The sequence below is a fragment of the Electrophorus electricus genome, chromosome 3 (genome assembly GCF_041902795.1).
Source record: "Electrophorus electricus isolate QZ-2024a chromosome 3, ASM4190279v1, whole genome shotgun sequence".
In the NCBI taxonomy this organism is placed as follows: Eukaryota; Metazoa; Chordata; class Actinopteri; order Gymnotiformes; family Gymnotidae; genus Electrophorus; species Electrophorus electricus.
The window spans coordinates 34,513,975-34,528,233 of NC_137499.1; the positions used below are offsets into that span (position 1 = coordinate 34,513,975).

Genomic DNA, 14,259 nt, shown 5'->3' on the forward strand with positions numbered 1-14,259 from the left:
TCACAAATCTCAGTACAATTTACAAATCCATTTAGAAATCACAAATCACAAAAGGGAAGCAGTCTTACAAACACACACACACACACACACACACACACACACACACAAAGACCATTTACATTTACAGCATTTTGGCTTTGTCATTTACTCATAAAATGCATCCTAGCCAGCACAGTAGGTTAGAGTCCAAGATACCATTGAATTAGAATGCTGCTGAAATACAGGGATCAATGCTGATACCTAGAAATATAAAACACATAAAAACTCTGTTTTAGGCAATAAGTGTGATAAACAATATCAAACTACACATGCTAGAGTTTCTGTTACTCAACAGGTGCAGGATCAATGGTCATTCTTAATATTACACAAACAGATAAATATTCAGACTGCGTTTGAAGACTACAAGGGACTCTGCTGTCTGGACAACCAGTGGAAGTTTGTTCCACTATCTGGGAGACAGAACAGAGAATAGTCTCAATTCTTGTTTTCCATGAGAAATGAAGCATGGTATTTCAAGTCGAGCTGTAATTGAGGTTCAAAGTACTTGAGGTATGGATCAGGTTTTGACCATTGACATCATGTATGGAGGTCTATTTTTGGCTTTGTAGACAACCTCAAGGTTTTAAATCTGATGCAGGCAGCTACTGGAAGCCAATGAAGGGTAGCGCAGCAGTGGAGTGACACGGGTGAACTTCGGAAGATTGAAGACCAGTCGTGCTGCTGCATTCTGGAGAAGTTGTAGCGGTCAGATGGCCAGCAAGTAGCGAGTTGCAGTAGTGTAGCTTTGGAATTACAAGAGACTGCACAAGTACCTAGGCAGCTTCCTGCAATAGAAAGGGCCAAATACTTAATATGTTACAAAGGAGAAATGTGCAAAACTGGGTCAGATTTGAAACATGAGTTGAGAATGACAACTGATTGTCCGAAGTTATGCCCAGGCTACAAACAGCTTCAGATGTTGGTACCATGGAGTTCTTGTAGAAAACTGTGAAGTCATGGTAAGGGCTGGGAGTTCCTGGGATGTACAGAAGCCTGGTTTTACTGGGATTTAGCTTAAGTGGTGGGCTGTCATCCATGACGTAATGTCACTCAAGCATGCTGAGATATGTCTGGAAACCTGCGTGTCGGAGGGTGGGGAAGAGAATGAATTCCATGTCATCAGAATAGCAGTGATAGGAGAAACCATGAGAAGATATTACATCACCAAGAGAAAGAGTACACAAAGAGAAGAGAAGAGGGCCTAATACTGAGCCTTGTGGAACACTGACGGAGAGTCTACATGGTTTGGATGTGGATCCTCTCCATGTTACCTGGGAGGACCATCCTTCCAGATAGGACTGAAACCATTTCCATGCAGGGCCAGTCACACCAAGGCTGGAGAGTACAGAAAAGAGAATGTTGTAGTTTACTGTGTCAGAGGCTGCTGAAAGGTACAGAAGAATCAAGACAGAGGATAGTTTGGCAGCTTTTGCAGCATGAAATTTCTCTGTCACTGCTATGAGGGCTGTTTCTGTTGAAAACATGCTAAGATATCTTGAATATTCAAATAAAGATGTCAGATGCAGCGAGTAGAAGGTTCCATCACTCCACAAATTGTAATGTAATTGTAAAGTAATTGTAATGAGATTCACAAAGTAAATAATCTTCCCCATTTATTATATCAAAACTGAAGATTGAATCAGCAAATGAAAGCAGCAGAGATGGAAGTGCAGATGAGTCCTTCCTCGTATGGTTTAGGACGAGACACACCCAAAGAAATGTTTACTTAAAATGCTGGTTTTGCCAGTAGAGACTAAAAACAAGGGCTAGTCAACATTACAATGACATCAAGCACTCATCCTTGTTATTGTTATTTACATTTCAAGGGCACCTTTACATATGCTTACATTATATATATATATATATATATATATATATATATATATATATATATATATATATATATACTCACACAATACAAGAATCCACATCACAACAAGCTATGAACTTTGATCAGCAGCCCAGAGGAAAATAAAAACCTAATATGGTTCTAAATAAGAAGGTTATTTGAGGCATGTTGCCTATTTCAATGCTATTGTATTATTGATATGTTGCCTCAGAAATGGTATTCCAAGCATTTTTTCTTATTCACAATAAATTGACTCATTTAATTAATTTAAAATAACACACTTTTTTTTTAAAGCAAACTTCTTGTCTTACACTGATCTTATGGAAGATTCATTCAGTTTAAGACTTTTCATGCTGACATGACAAACAATATCACCTTCCCCTATGATTGTCAGTCGACCATTGTCAAAGGCCCCTGTCAGCGTGAGAAGATAAAGCATAGAGAGGAGGAGGAGATAGAGTACATGTAACCAAACTGAAATGAAGAAACGTCAACAAAAAGAGATCTAGGTTAGTGAAATAACAACCATTAACCTCCTCCAGCTGGTGTTTTAATCTGCAGCTGAAGGGGACTCGAAGCAAGACGGTGAAGAGACGAGAGCATGCAGATTAATTCATGGAAAGTACTGTGTGTCGCATTTGCTCTGCTCCTGAATGTCAAAGGTAGGTCCAAGGGAAAGTTTGAGTCACCAAGGCAAACGGTTTAGAACGCGATGTGAGGAATGTCTTCGTCCGGACGAATATATTGCTGATTATTTTCGAAATTAAGTCCCTGTGTGTTATTTGAAATAAAGCCCTCGGGACACGTTCAAATAGAGCGCAGGTGCTTTCGTTTCTTTCCTAGTTTTGCCAAGCATCAGCTTTAAGCTTTTGTTTTTAAATCATTCCCATGCGAAATTTCCCCTAACAGTTTATATTAGTCCCACAACATTACCTGCCGTTTCAGGGCTAGAAACTGTAAAGTCTGCTTAAAAGACCCCAAGACCCCAAGATCCACAGGGAGTGAGCTAACAAACGTTAGTTGGATGTTTGTTGGCTGCATTACTATAATAAAAAATTTAACTCATGAGGCGGTTCTGTACCCTTTTAGGGTGTCTTCAGCCATGAAAACTGAATTTTCACAATATTTTCCAAAATCAATAACCTCAATTTAATGGTTTTCCGTGCTGCTCAGTGTGTCAGAGGCGTTGCGGAGTTGGCTAATTAATATATTGTTAGATAGTCCGTGAAGTTACAGAATAAAGACCGTTAAACACTGAACGCGATTTGATCCGCTTAACAGGTGGCTTTTTGCACTCCAAACACGATTTTCCGGACGGCGAAAATGCGGTATTATTTTTCGTTCTCTGTTCAATTTTTGCGAATTTTCGCAGGGGGCAGAAACTTACTCGACCAATCACAGTTGTTTCTGATGTTGACGTAACACCAGAAACAGCTATGATTGGTCGATGGCAGACGACTGAGGTACAAATACAATAAGCTTTGCTATCCAATGTGTCCAGTTAAGTCCGGCTTTTTTGTCTTTTCGGTGTTGTGATTGCTGAAGAACAAATGGTTTCTCTAGAACAATTTAACATAGTAAAGCAGTGGACAAAAGAATAAATTTACAAATAGACATATACTTGGATATACAACACCCTAAGCAAAAATCAATGGTAACAATTATTTCGGGCACTGTAACTGATGCAACTGAACAAACTAGCTAACAATTATTTTGTATTGTGTAATAGTGTAGACTGTAGTAGCGTAGTCATTAGCAGCAAAAAATATTAGTGTCCGTATGCTCAAAAGAAAGTGTCTTGTGTATATGAGAACGTTATATCGTTTTACATTCAGAATATTTTCTGAAACATTTACTGATAAATTTGCCACAGTGATGCAACTTCTCAAAGTAAAATTTAAAAATCGGTTTTGCGTGATTGTCTTAAGATAACTGACATTGACACCACAAAATAACAATCCTAGAATAATGGTTTCTGATCCAGCTGAACTACTTGGAACATGTTTGGTAAAATACTATGATTTTAAAAAATTGTCTTAAAATACAACTAAGCTGAAATAAATTGTTCTTTATTGCTAGATGTAAAATTTGGGTAATATCACACATCTTTCAACAAACACTTGAGTAAATATTTCCATTGTTTCTCAACCTTGTCCTCACAATCCATGAGAGACACCTTTGTTTAGCCTAGCTCTCAGCACACTAGATATTCATTGTTCTTAGTAGTTTGATTTTTTTGTGTGTTGGGAACTGTAATAAAGCAAAATAAATAAATAAATAAATAGACAATCTGATGGGACCCAAGGACTGGACTGAGAAACACTACCATTTGGGTTATTTAAGAAATATTATGCTTGCACATTATGCACAAGTACTTCTTCTTTGCTGTGACGCTTCTTTGGTGCAACATAAAATGCTGAATGTCTTTAGACATGCCCTTGTGATCTCATGCTGTGTTGTAGATGCATCAGTTCCCTTCATGGAAACAGGACTCATGGCCTCCTGTTTTTTTTAAATATTTTGCTTGTCCCTTAAATATCCGAGTATTTCTTCTTCAATTTTTCTTTTGATATGAGATCTAATATCTTTTCAATTGTTCAAAAATATAATTATAAAATAATTGTAGCAGCTTGTTTCTGTTCATATTTACCCATATTTTATCTGTTCTGTATGTGTTGTCAAATTGAAACAAAGAGCATGTTACCTGTGCTTAGAGAAGGTGTTACTAGTATTTACAAACATTCAAAGAGCAGTGTCTTTAAACTAATACTATTAGTTGTAGATTAAACATTATAAAATGCAGTATATTTTCATTCTTTCATACATAAATTTAAGTAACTTGAGCTTATTACAAAACTACTTCTTCCCCGCAATAAGTTCAACTTGAGTTTATTTCCATTTAAATGGTTTTATGAGTACCTTTTTAGAATTTTAATTTGACCTTACTTAATTTTTTCAGTGTTGATAGTTTTCTGACTCTCCTTCACAGTTCAAGTCAAAGCCTTAGTTTTGTCTTAAGAATTATTTGATTCATTTCAGAGTCTAAAACACACAAACAGATTTCTCAACCTAGGCTACTGTATGTGTCATAGTATATAACTTAGCCAAATATTATGCTGATTTATCATAACCATTCATATTTTCACCAAATATCTTCACTGAAACAATGCCATTCTTGGTGTTCAGATGGTATGCTGGTGAGAGAGCCTTCATAAATCTGCTTTAAATCATAAATTGATGGAATCAGTATTTACATGTGCAGTTAGGTTTCTGTGCAAGATGACATGCATGGTCTTCAAGTTGTTTTCTCTCTGCTGCATTTTTTTTAATGTTACCATTTTAGAAAGCACTGAATAATTTTTATTTTATTTTATTTTTTTTAATTGATTTTGAATAATTGAATAATTGATTTTCCATTCCTTCATAGGCTCACTCTCCCAGTTAGATGGTAAGTTGTCAACCCTCAGGCACAAATACAGACACACAAATGTCACATAGTGACATGAATCTGCTATAAGCAGATTCATAGATTTCTGCGCTAGTTCAATTTAATGTGACCTTGAACTGGTTTAAGAGTAACCCTTTTTTAGATCGGTTTTAGCTTGAAGTAAAAGTTGTTAATTATTTGAGTCAATTTTGCAGTAAAGTTTCTGATGCAACAAGCTCAATTACCTATGCTGCTTTTGAATTGATTTTGTGTGTTTTATAAAATGCATCTTTCAAGCAATGTCTCAGACACAGGATATGTTTAGAAAGAGTACAGATGTGATAAACATTATAATTTTCTGGTATAGAGTAGTCAGTGTTGCATGCTTCAAACAAGAAAAAACAGTTTCATGAAGGACCAGTGGAACCTGATCATTATAGCCAAGGAAATTAAATAAACACCACTTCCCTGCTATTAAGTAAAAGTGGTAGTGGTAGCTCAGTGGTACTTGACTTGTAATTGGAAGGTTGTGGGATCAATCCCCACCACTGCCAAGTTGCCACTGTTGGTCCCCTGATCAAGGCCCTTAACTTCTCAATTGTTGAAGTTGTACTCAGTCATAATTGTAAGTCACTTTGGATAAAAGTGTCAGCTAAATAATGTAAATGTATTAAGGATTTGGTAGGGGAGCCCAAACACCACACTGGAAATGAATACCAACCTTTAAAGAATTGTTTTTTTTCTCCATGAACATGAGAACATGATCCGTGTTTAGAAAATACCTGTTTAAATAAAGATCAGGTAAATGTACCAAGGGATAATGATGCCAGAAGAATTTTACTTGATGGCATAGTTACTGAGTTCTACAATACATTCTGTACTATTGGAATACCATTAATACCAGCATTTCAAGTTCAGAATTTAGTCCTATCTTACCATCTGCTTAACATGGAAAGTTGTCCAAGACATTTGCTATCATAACAATTATAACTATAAAAGTGGAAGCTCAGTGGTTAAGGTACTTGATGAGTAATCAGAAGGTTGTCAGTTCAAGCCCCACCACCACCAAGTTGTCATTGTTGGACCCCTGTGCCGTTAACTCTAAATTGTTCAAGTTGTATTAAGTCATAATTGTCGGTTGCTTTGGAAAAGTGTCAGCAAAATATCAATAGCCATCATAATGACCATCCTACAATTCTTCCTGATCAAACTGGTTTCACATATACATGCAGACTATTCAAATGGTGTTACTCAGTTTCCCAATGTTATAAACTCATTTCATGCAGATAAGGCTTTTGATACAATTTTCCATTGGCCCAAAATTTGGTTTTAGAGAATCATGAACTTTTTATTCCTGGTTAGTTCACCTCTCCTATAGTTACAATTGGTACTAAAGGATTAATTTCACAAATTACTTACTCATTCTACAAGAGACCATCCATCTTCTAGATAGATTCTCTAAGCTAATTACTCTGCTAGCTGTGTGTGTGTGCTGTCTGGCTGATCGGCAGACAAAACACAGCCCCATCACACTGGCAGATAGTAAGAAGTGTTGATGTCTCCCTGATGTTGCCAAGGTGTTCTCAAACAATTGCTTAGGAAACTAACCATTATTTATTATTATTATTATTATTATTATTATTATTATTATATAATAATAATAATAATAATAATAATAATAATAATAAAGCCTTCTCAATGACTCTGTGTAGAAACACTGTCCACCTCTGTAAAATGTGTTGTTGATGATGATGATAATAATAATAATAATATGCAAACAATCATAGCAATAGTCTAGGATGAGTCTGTCCCAGCCAGACCACACTTATGCAAACAACAAGCAGCTGCACATAAATGGTTTCATACACTTGCACATGCACATATGCCATGGTTTAATCATTAAGCATTAATTTATTCACTGCATCAATGTTGTTGCTATTGTGTATAAAAAAAGCTCCTTACTGATAAGTCAGAATTGGAAATAGTCTATTTCACATAAGATCTGGTTTCTTTGACACTGTTCAGTCAGCAAATGGCTTCTGTGACCTTTTTTTTGTCAGTGTGTGGTGAAGCTCCCCTCAACACCAGGATCGTGGGAGGGAATAATTCTGATCCTGGCTCCTGGCCTTGGCAGGCCAGCCTCCAGACCAATGGGAATCATTTCTGCGGCGGGAGCCTCATCAATCAGAATTGGATTTTGACAGCTTCCCACTGTTTCCAAACGTAGGGGTATAAATAAACCAATTAAAGCCAAACAAAAATCTGAATGAACTCTACTTCAACCATTTCACTGCGAGTTATACTGTGTATGACTATGTATGTGACAAATAAACCAAACTTAACTTCAGTAATGTGAGACTGATGTATTTTATTACATACTGTACAGCATTACGTGATGTTGGGTGGTGGATAGCCGGTTAAAGTAATATTAGTGATATTTACTTTGACCTGATTGTTCCTACTTTCATTTTTTTTTTTTTTTTAGCATTGTATATGTCACAGTATATCTGGGAATGCAAAGTCTGCAGGACACAAACCCAAATATGCAGGCCTTTCAAGTTAGCAGAATCATCACCCACCCAGACTACAACTCCAACACCAACGACAATGACATCGCACTTCTCCAGCTCTCCTCCTCAGTGACGTTTAGTGACTACATCATGCCTGTGTGCCTGGCAGCAGCTGGCAGCTCTTTTCCCGCTGGCACTTATGTCTGGGTCACTGGTTGGGGAAATACTGCTTCAGAAGGTGAGTGCACCACAACCAGGGGACTTCATGTTTTGTTTGCTTGTTCATCTCAGCATGGCATGTTGATTTAGAGGGGTAGGGGAGGAGCACTTAAAATATTGGCAAATGTTTCATTTGCTGTTGGGTTTTATGAAATGTGATTAGCATAACTGGTACTTTCATGTGGAAATGTCTCTGTAATCGTCAACCATGGCTCTCCACAGTAAGCCTGACATACCCCCAGACCTTACAGCAGGTGGAGGTGCCAGTAGTCAGCAACAGTGACTGCGCAAATTCTTACAGCATCACAAGTAATATGATGTGTGCTGGGCTTGCTCAGGGAGGAAAGGATGCATGCCAGGTAGATCGTCCACCCATCACCTTCAGGTCATGCTGCACTGTGCTGTGGCCAAAAGCTGACATCTTTTTGTCCATGCAGGGTGACTCTGGAGGTCCGCTGGTTGTCAAACAGGGCTCTTTCTGGATTCAGGGTGGCATTGTGAGCTTTGGCTATGGCTGTGCTTGGCCTAACTTCCCTGGAGTGTACACCAGGGTGTCTCAGTACCAAAGCTGGATCGACTCTCAGATCAGCAGCAACCAAACCGGATTCATTGTATTCTCATCAAGCAACAGCACTGGCTCTGCCAGTCTTTTCTCTTTGTCTCTGGCCCTTTCGGTCTTGGCCATGACTTTCATTTTATTCTTCTCTACCTGAACCCGACACACACATATATATGCATTTTACTTTGTGTAAGTCTTGATGAAAGACCAAAAACTTTTATAGTTTAGGGTCATCAGTTGTAGATATTGAGCCTACATGTTTATGCTTTTATAAGGACTTTGTTTTTCCTTCCGTTTTGTTGTTACCTCAGATTCTATATTTTTAAATGCCAATTTGTGTTGTAGTACTTTGTTACACGGACGGTGATTATTACAATTATAAATTCCTCCTTAACACATTACTTTTTTTTGACCTGTTCCTGCACCATAATAAAAAAAAAAATAATAATAATCCACTGTGGGAGTAGTTGGATGGTGACTTATGAAGAGATTATTTTTAATTAGACAAATATGGAAACCTAAGAACATACAAGGGCACATTAAGCCTGTGGGGCTACATTAGTTACATTAGCAAGAAGCAAGACCGGTTCAGTTTGGAACAATCTTTCAGCAGGAGTTAGCAGGAACAGAAGACGATATGCACCTACACTCAAACATTGGAGAAATGCACTCAGCTGGGATCAACAGTGCAATATCTTAAATGGCATGCACCCCCTGCTCATATAAGTGAGCCATTACTTTTTATTTGCTTACTGGACCTTGTGTTTGCTCACCTAAACCAAAGCAATAGAACCCTGTCCCTTAAATAAACATACAATGTAAAGAAAATACAGATGAAAAATGACTAGTTTAACGTGGAACTAAACTCTTCACTGCAACTTTTACTGATTGTTGGGAATTGAATGTGTAATGTATATCTTATAATAAATAAAAGGGAGAGGAAAATACAAAATGATTTATTATTACACTTTACCTACAGAGAGGACCATGGTAGGTTGCACAGCAAATAAATCTAAAAATGTATGAAAACATGAAATATGAAAAACACCAACAAAGGAAAACAACTTGTATGAAACACAAAAATTATAAACACTTTGTACACACATCACATAGGCTCCTGTTGCTTAGTCGCTGTCTGCATCGTCACTGATTACACCCTTCAGGTTGCTCCAGTCTGTTGTCCTCTTGCGCACCCTGCCTGTAGAGCCGTTTTCACTGTCAGAGTCAGAGTTCACCGCACGTTTGAAGGCTGAAGGTGGAGGAGAACTGCCCCCAGGGAGCAGCCACGACGCTGCGGCTCTGCGCTTGGGACGGCCTGGAGGGAATGAGGGGGACTGATTAAAGAGAGAGTCTGCCAGTTTAGACACAGAATCAACCATCTTTAGTGATTACCAGGTGAACATTAGGATCAGGGTGAATGAAACTGTCATGAGGCCCTTCCCACACCAATCTTTGCTTCCATACTATATGTACAGTACAGCTAACTGTCTGATTAGTAATGGACTTCTAGACATATCTTAATGTTAGTCCATGAAAAAGGTTTCCAAAGTCCAATTAAAAACATACTATAAAATATATTAAAATTGCAAGTGTTGTGTGTCTTGGGCTGGATTGAGGAGACATATTCACGACAATACCCTGAGTGGTGATAATGTTGCCAACATCCAGCTCTGCTAGCTCCTGAGCTTCTTCTCTCTTCAGTCTTGCTTTCTTACACTTCTCTATGGATGGCTGACCTGCAGGACAAAGGTACAGAAACATACACTTGTTTTAAAGCAATCAGCCAGCTACGTTTGAAGATTGAAGGTTGGGGGAATGCAGGGGTTGGGTTAGCCTAGAGGGCGGTGGCTGGCTACTCATCAGATTTAGCTGACCTGTGGAAGGCTGTGTGTGTGTTGTGTGTGTGTGTGTGTGTGTGTGTGTGTGTGTATTATGCAACGATATAGGAACAAAATCAGTATAGGACCCGGTTATAGTAGAAAAGACATGCTGGACATGGTGCTTTATTTAAAAAATGTCATTCTGCCCAGGTACCGCATAGGTGTTTAGCAAGTGAACATTAGCCTTGTGAAATAGAAACGCACTTTCCTTCTGTAACGCATAACAGGTTTATAAGCCATGTTCTCTAACGCATGCACACAGCTAGCCGAGTTAAGATCCCAATTCTGCGTAGTCACCTGAAAAGTCTCTGTAGCCAACGAGTCTCATACTTGGCTATAATGAGGGTACTGTGTTTGCACGGTTTCGTTCAATCATCAAACTGGCCCTACCATACTGCATGCAAGTTTTTCCTGTGCAAGATTTACTGGAAAAAAAGCCAGAAATAAGGTGGCTTGTGAAAACAAGACAATATTGGTAAACATTTTTCCATGTCTGCTCAGCCTTAGACATAAACAAAAACAGAAAATGTAGTCGGCAAAAGAGAATTTAATTTTGATGAAAGATTACGGGAAAAGCGATAAGACCCCTGCTTTAGGCAGCTGTTGGGTTTGTGTTTAAATGAGTAATGCAGACAAAGAAAAATGGGTGGCTAAACTGAGGAGAGCAAGTGAAAACAGAAGGACAAGACACTGGTGATAATATCATATTACACTAGTCTTCCCGTTACCACACCTTATTCCCTTCAGACGTAGCCAGCCAACGTCATTGGAGTAATAAGCTAAATAGCCACTCTTGTGAAACTCCCTCCACACACCACTGACCTTCCACTCCCAGCTCTTCCAGTTCCTTCTTCAGCACGGCCACCTTGGCCTTCACCGAGCGGCAGCCTTCCAATAGCTTCTTGTAGTTCCGTCGTACACCACAGAGGGCGATGTAATGCTTAAGCCTCGACACAGCTTTGTTCTCCTCACCCAGCTGGTGTGGTGGTTAACATGTTAAATATGCAAACTGACTTTATAATCCATAAATACTGCCAAATGGTTTTGCTCACTAGGTATGTATGCATGCGTTTCAAAGAAAAACGAATGTATTCTGTATCTAACCAAGTCTGTTGTTAACGCAACAGCATCGAAAACAGCTATAAATCTCTTGAGGGTAGTTTGCCTGATCTGTGGCTCCCTGCTAAAATAAATACCGGTTTCCAAGGTCCTGCTATCTTACAAAATATTCTGAAGTATAGGTCTGAAATTTTATCTGCTTTTTCCATTGCATCTAAAACTCTAAGACACAGATTAAAAATAAATAGAAAACATGGATTTCCTTGCATTCTGCGTTTATGTACACTTTACCAATGAGGAGGAAATGACTCGTACAATCGACCTTTTCTCATTTACCACCGAGATATTTATACTTCAAACAGCAATTTGCTGGTCATGCCAAAACCCAGCAGCAGGTCAGCTTGGTTACTATGAAGATTCTCCACAAGAGAGCCACTCTCATTTGAACACGGGTAGGTTTCACTGCACTAAGAAACAGGCGAAAAGCAGAGGACCTTCAGTTAATATGGCCTCTAGCTCTGGAATTCTCTGAAAACCTGAGGCGTTCCAACAAGCAGCCATTTCAAAAGGAATTTAAAAAAAATATATTTGCAGCTTTCTAAAGTGCTATACAATTGTTGTTTTTTTTAAATTATTATTTCACAATGTATAACATGTAATTTTGGTTTTAGGACTGAAAATATCAGGTTCATGTCCCCTTTGGTCTACCCCAGACAACTTATCCAATCATGGACTTAAGACAGAAGCTGCTTCTCTGGTGATACATGGCCCGTTTCTGACAGCTGAAAGGGAGCCGGCAGCTGCAGTAATCTCACCTTCCCTCCTTTGGCGCTGCTCTCACTCTCGTCAGTATTCTTTCTCTCTGATCCACGCTTCTTCTTCTTCTCTTCCTGTTTAGGCTTCTTATTCAGCTCTTCTTCCTCCTCCAGCGAGGGCAGAGATGAGGAGTCTGACTGGGAGTCCTTGTCTTCATCCCTCACTTTTCCTTCAAGTGGGAACAGATATGGAGGTACAACACAGGAGGGATGACACTAACACCACACAACTGCTTTCAAGTTGGAAAGACATTTCCTTACCTTTCAGTTCTTCATCAGAGGACACATTATCACTGTCTTTCTTGTTGATCATTTCTTCATCGCTCTCTCCATCATTGCTCTCTTTCCCCTTTGCTTTCGTTCCCTCATGTTCTTCCTCACTTTCTGAACTACTCCCAAAAACTTCCTTCTGCACCTTTCGCACAGCCTCACTCTCAGGGGAATTTGGCTCTTTTACATTCTCTTCTCTTTTGCCCTTCTGAGCCTTTATCTTTCCTGTCTGCTTGCCGTATGCCTTTCCCTCGCTGCCTGAGCTCACCCTTTTCTTTCTCCTTTGGTCTCTGGATTTTGCTTCCTGCTGTTTTTTTTCCTCTTCACCCGAATCTTCAAGGCTGTCGAGCTCCTCTTCTTCCCTGTCCATGACCTTCCTGCTCTGCCTTGGTTTCTTGTCCTCCTCACTTTCTGAGCTCATTCTGCCCTTCCTGTTCCCCCTCACAGTATGCTGTGCTTTCGTCTTCATTTCCACCTTTTCTGTCTGTTCTTTGTCACTCTCTCCATCATGTCCATTTCTTCATCATCATCATCATCATCATCATCATCATCATCCTCGTCGTCGTCTTCTTCTTTCAGTGGTTCCTCATGTGCAGCTTTCTCTATTCCTGAATCAGGGGAATCTGATACACAGACAGTGATATTACACATATGTTGAAAAATCCAAGGTGGAGTGCTGAGCATTATTTTTGCAGCACACTTTGTTGAAGGAATGGGCATGTTGGAGGTATTGAGCTCCAAGCTAGCTCAGAGATTTCAGATACCTATATGGAAACAAAACAACAAAAAAGTAACAGCAAATTAATAGCATGGTCCTGTCACCTGGAGGAACTAACTCAAAACGTGATTTCTTTTTTCTGTCCACCACGTCGTCTTCACTTTGCCCATCTTTTTCCCCTTCATCGTTATCCTCCTGTCTCTTCCGTTTGTTCTGTTTCTGTGATGGGTTTGCCCTCATGACCAAAGATTCATCGCCGCTGTTTTCCTGGACAAAACGCAAATGATTAAACAATTACTTTATTAAACAAATTATTCAACGGAACAGATCTAACTGCAACAGCATGCCGCTGCACTGCACCTGCATTTTCAAAAGTTCCTCTTCTACAATTTGCTTGAGTAACTGTTTGTGTTCCACGCTGAGGGTTTCCCTGCCAACATGCTCCAGATATCTTCTTCGTAGTATACCTAGCGTTAACGTACTAAAGATAACAACAAATCGAGTTATGTGCAGTCTCACCATTAGATTTCAAAGCAAATTGTATAGCTAGGATATAAAAGCATCACCAGTTTAAAACGACGAGCTGTTTTAGCTAGACAGCTAACCTAGGACAGCTAGGCAACTGGCTACTTGGTTAGCTAGCTAGCAAACACTTGCAAGCAACTTTCTAACAGCACAAACAGCTGTTTACCTGAGATCCGAACAATGGTGAAGTTCTCTGAATACGAACTTGCGAATATCCGCCTTTTCTGAAACCATAGTCAACGTTTTCAGTTGCCCTTGCAGTTAAGTAAAACGTCGTTGTCCGTGTACACTTGTTTGGCGCGCTCTGTCGGTCCCGTGTACGTCGTATTGCGTCATCACGTACATGTCGGAAATCAATTTTTCTTTTTTATGACCCCATTTATGAAAAA

At 39.1% G+C, this 14,259-nt stretch overlaps 2 protein-coding genes across 3 annotated transcripts; one reads left to right on the forward strand and one right to left on the reverse strand.

Annotated features, from left to right (window-relative positions):
• The first annotated feature begins 1,994 nt into the window (after nucleotides 1-1,994).
• zgc:123295 (trypsin) lies at nucleotides 1,995-9,457 on the forward strand. 2 transcript variants are annotated; one of them, XM_026997901.3, is made up of 6 exons: nucleotides 2,002-2,550; nucleotides 5,316-5,336; nucleotides 7,376-7,538; nucleotides 7,801-8,063; nucleotides 8,267-8,403; nucleotides 8,482-9,457. In XM_026997901.3, the coding sequence occupies exons 1-6, from the start codon at nucleotides 2,490-2,492 to the stop codon at nucleotides 8,755-8,757; spliced, it is 921 nt and encodes a 306-aa protein (XP_026853702.2). In that variant the 5' UTR covers nucleotides 2,002-2,489; the 3' UTR covers nucleotides 8,758-9,457. The 2 variants fall into 2 exon arrangements, with proteins under 2 accessions (XP_081567387.1, XP_026853702.2); XM_081711261.1 differs by lacking the exon at nucleotides 5,316-5,336 and having other exon boundaries at nucleotides 1,995-2,550.
• An 86-nt stretch (nucleotides 9,458-9,543) lies between these two features.
• Nucleotides 9,544-14,185, reverse strand: hirip3 (HIRA interacting protein 3). Its single transcript, XM_081711262.1, has 9 exons — nucleotides 14,037-14,185; nucleotides 13,706-13,826; nucleotides 13,450-13,612; nucleotides 13,167-13,250; nucleotides 12,619-13,113; nucleotides 12,358-12,527; nucleotides 11,306-11,459; nucleotides 10,241-10,339; nucleotides 9,544-9,918 (listed from the first exon to the last, which is right to left on the reverse strand). Exons 1-9 carry the CDS (start codon nucleotides 14,102-14,104, stop codon nucleotides 9,728-9,730), a joined length of 1,545 nt encoding a protein of 514 aa, XP_081567388.1. The 5' UTR covers nucleotides 14,105-14,185; the 3' UTR covers nucleotides 9,544-9,727.
• Between the last annotated feature and the right edge of the window lie 74 nt (nucleotides 14,186-14,259).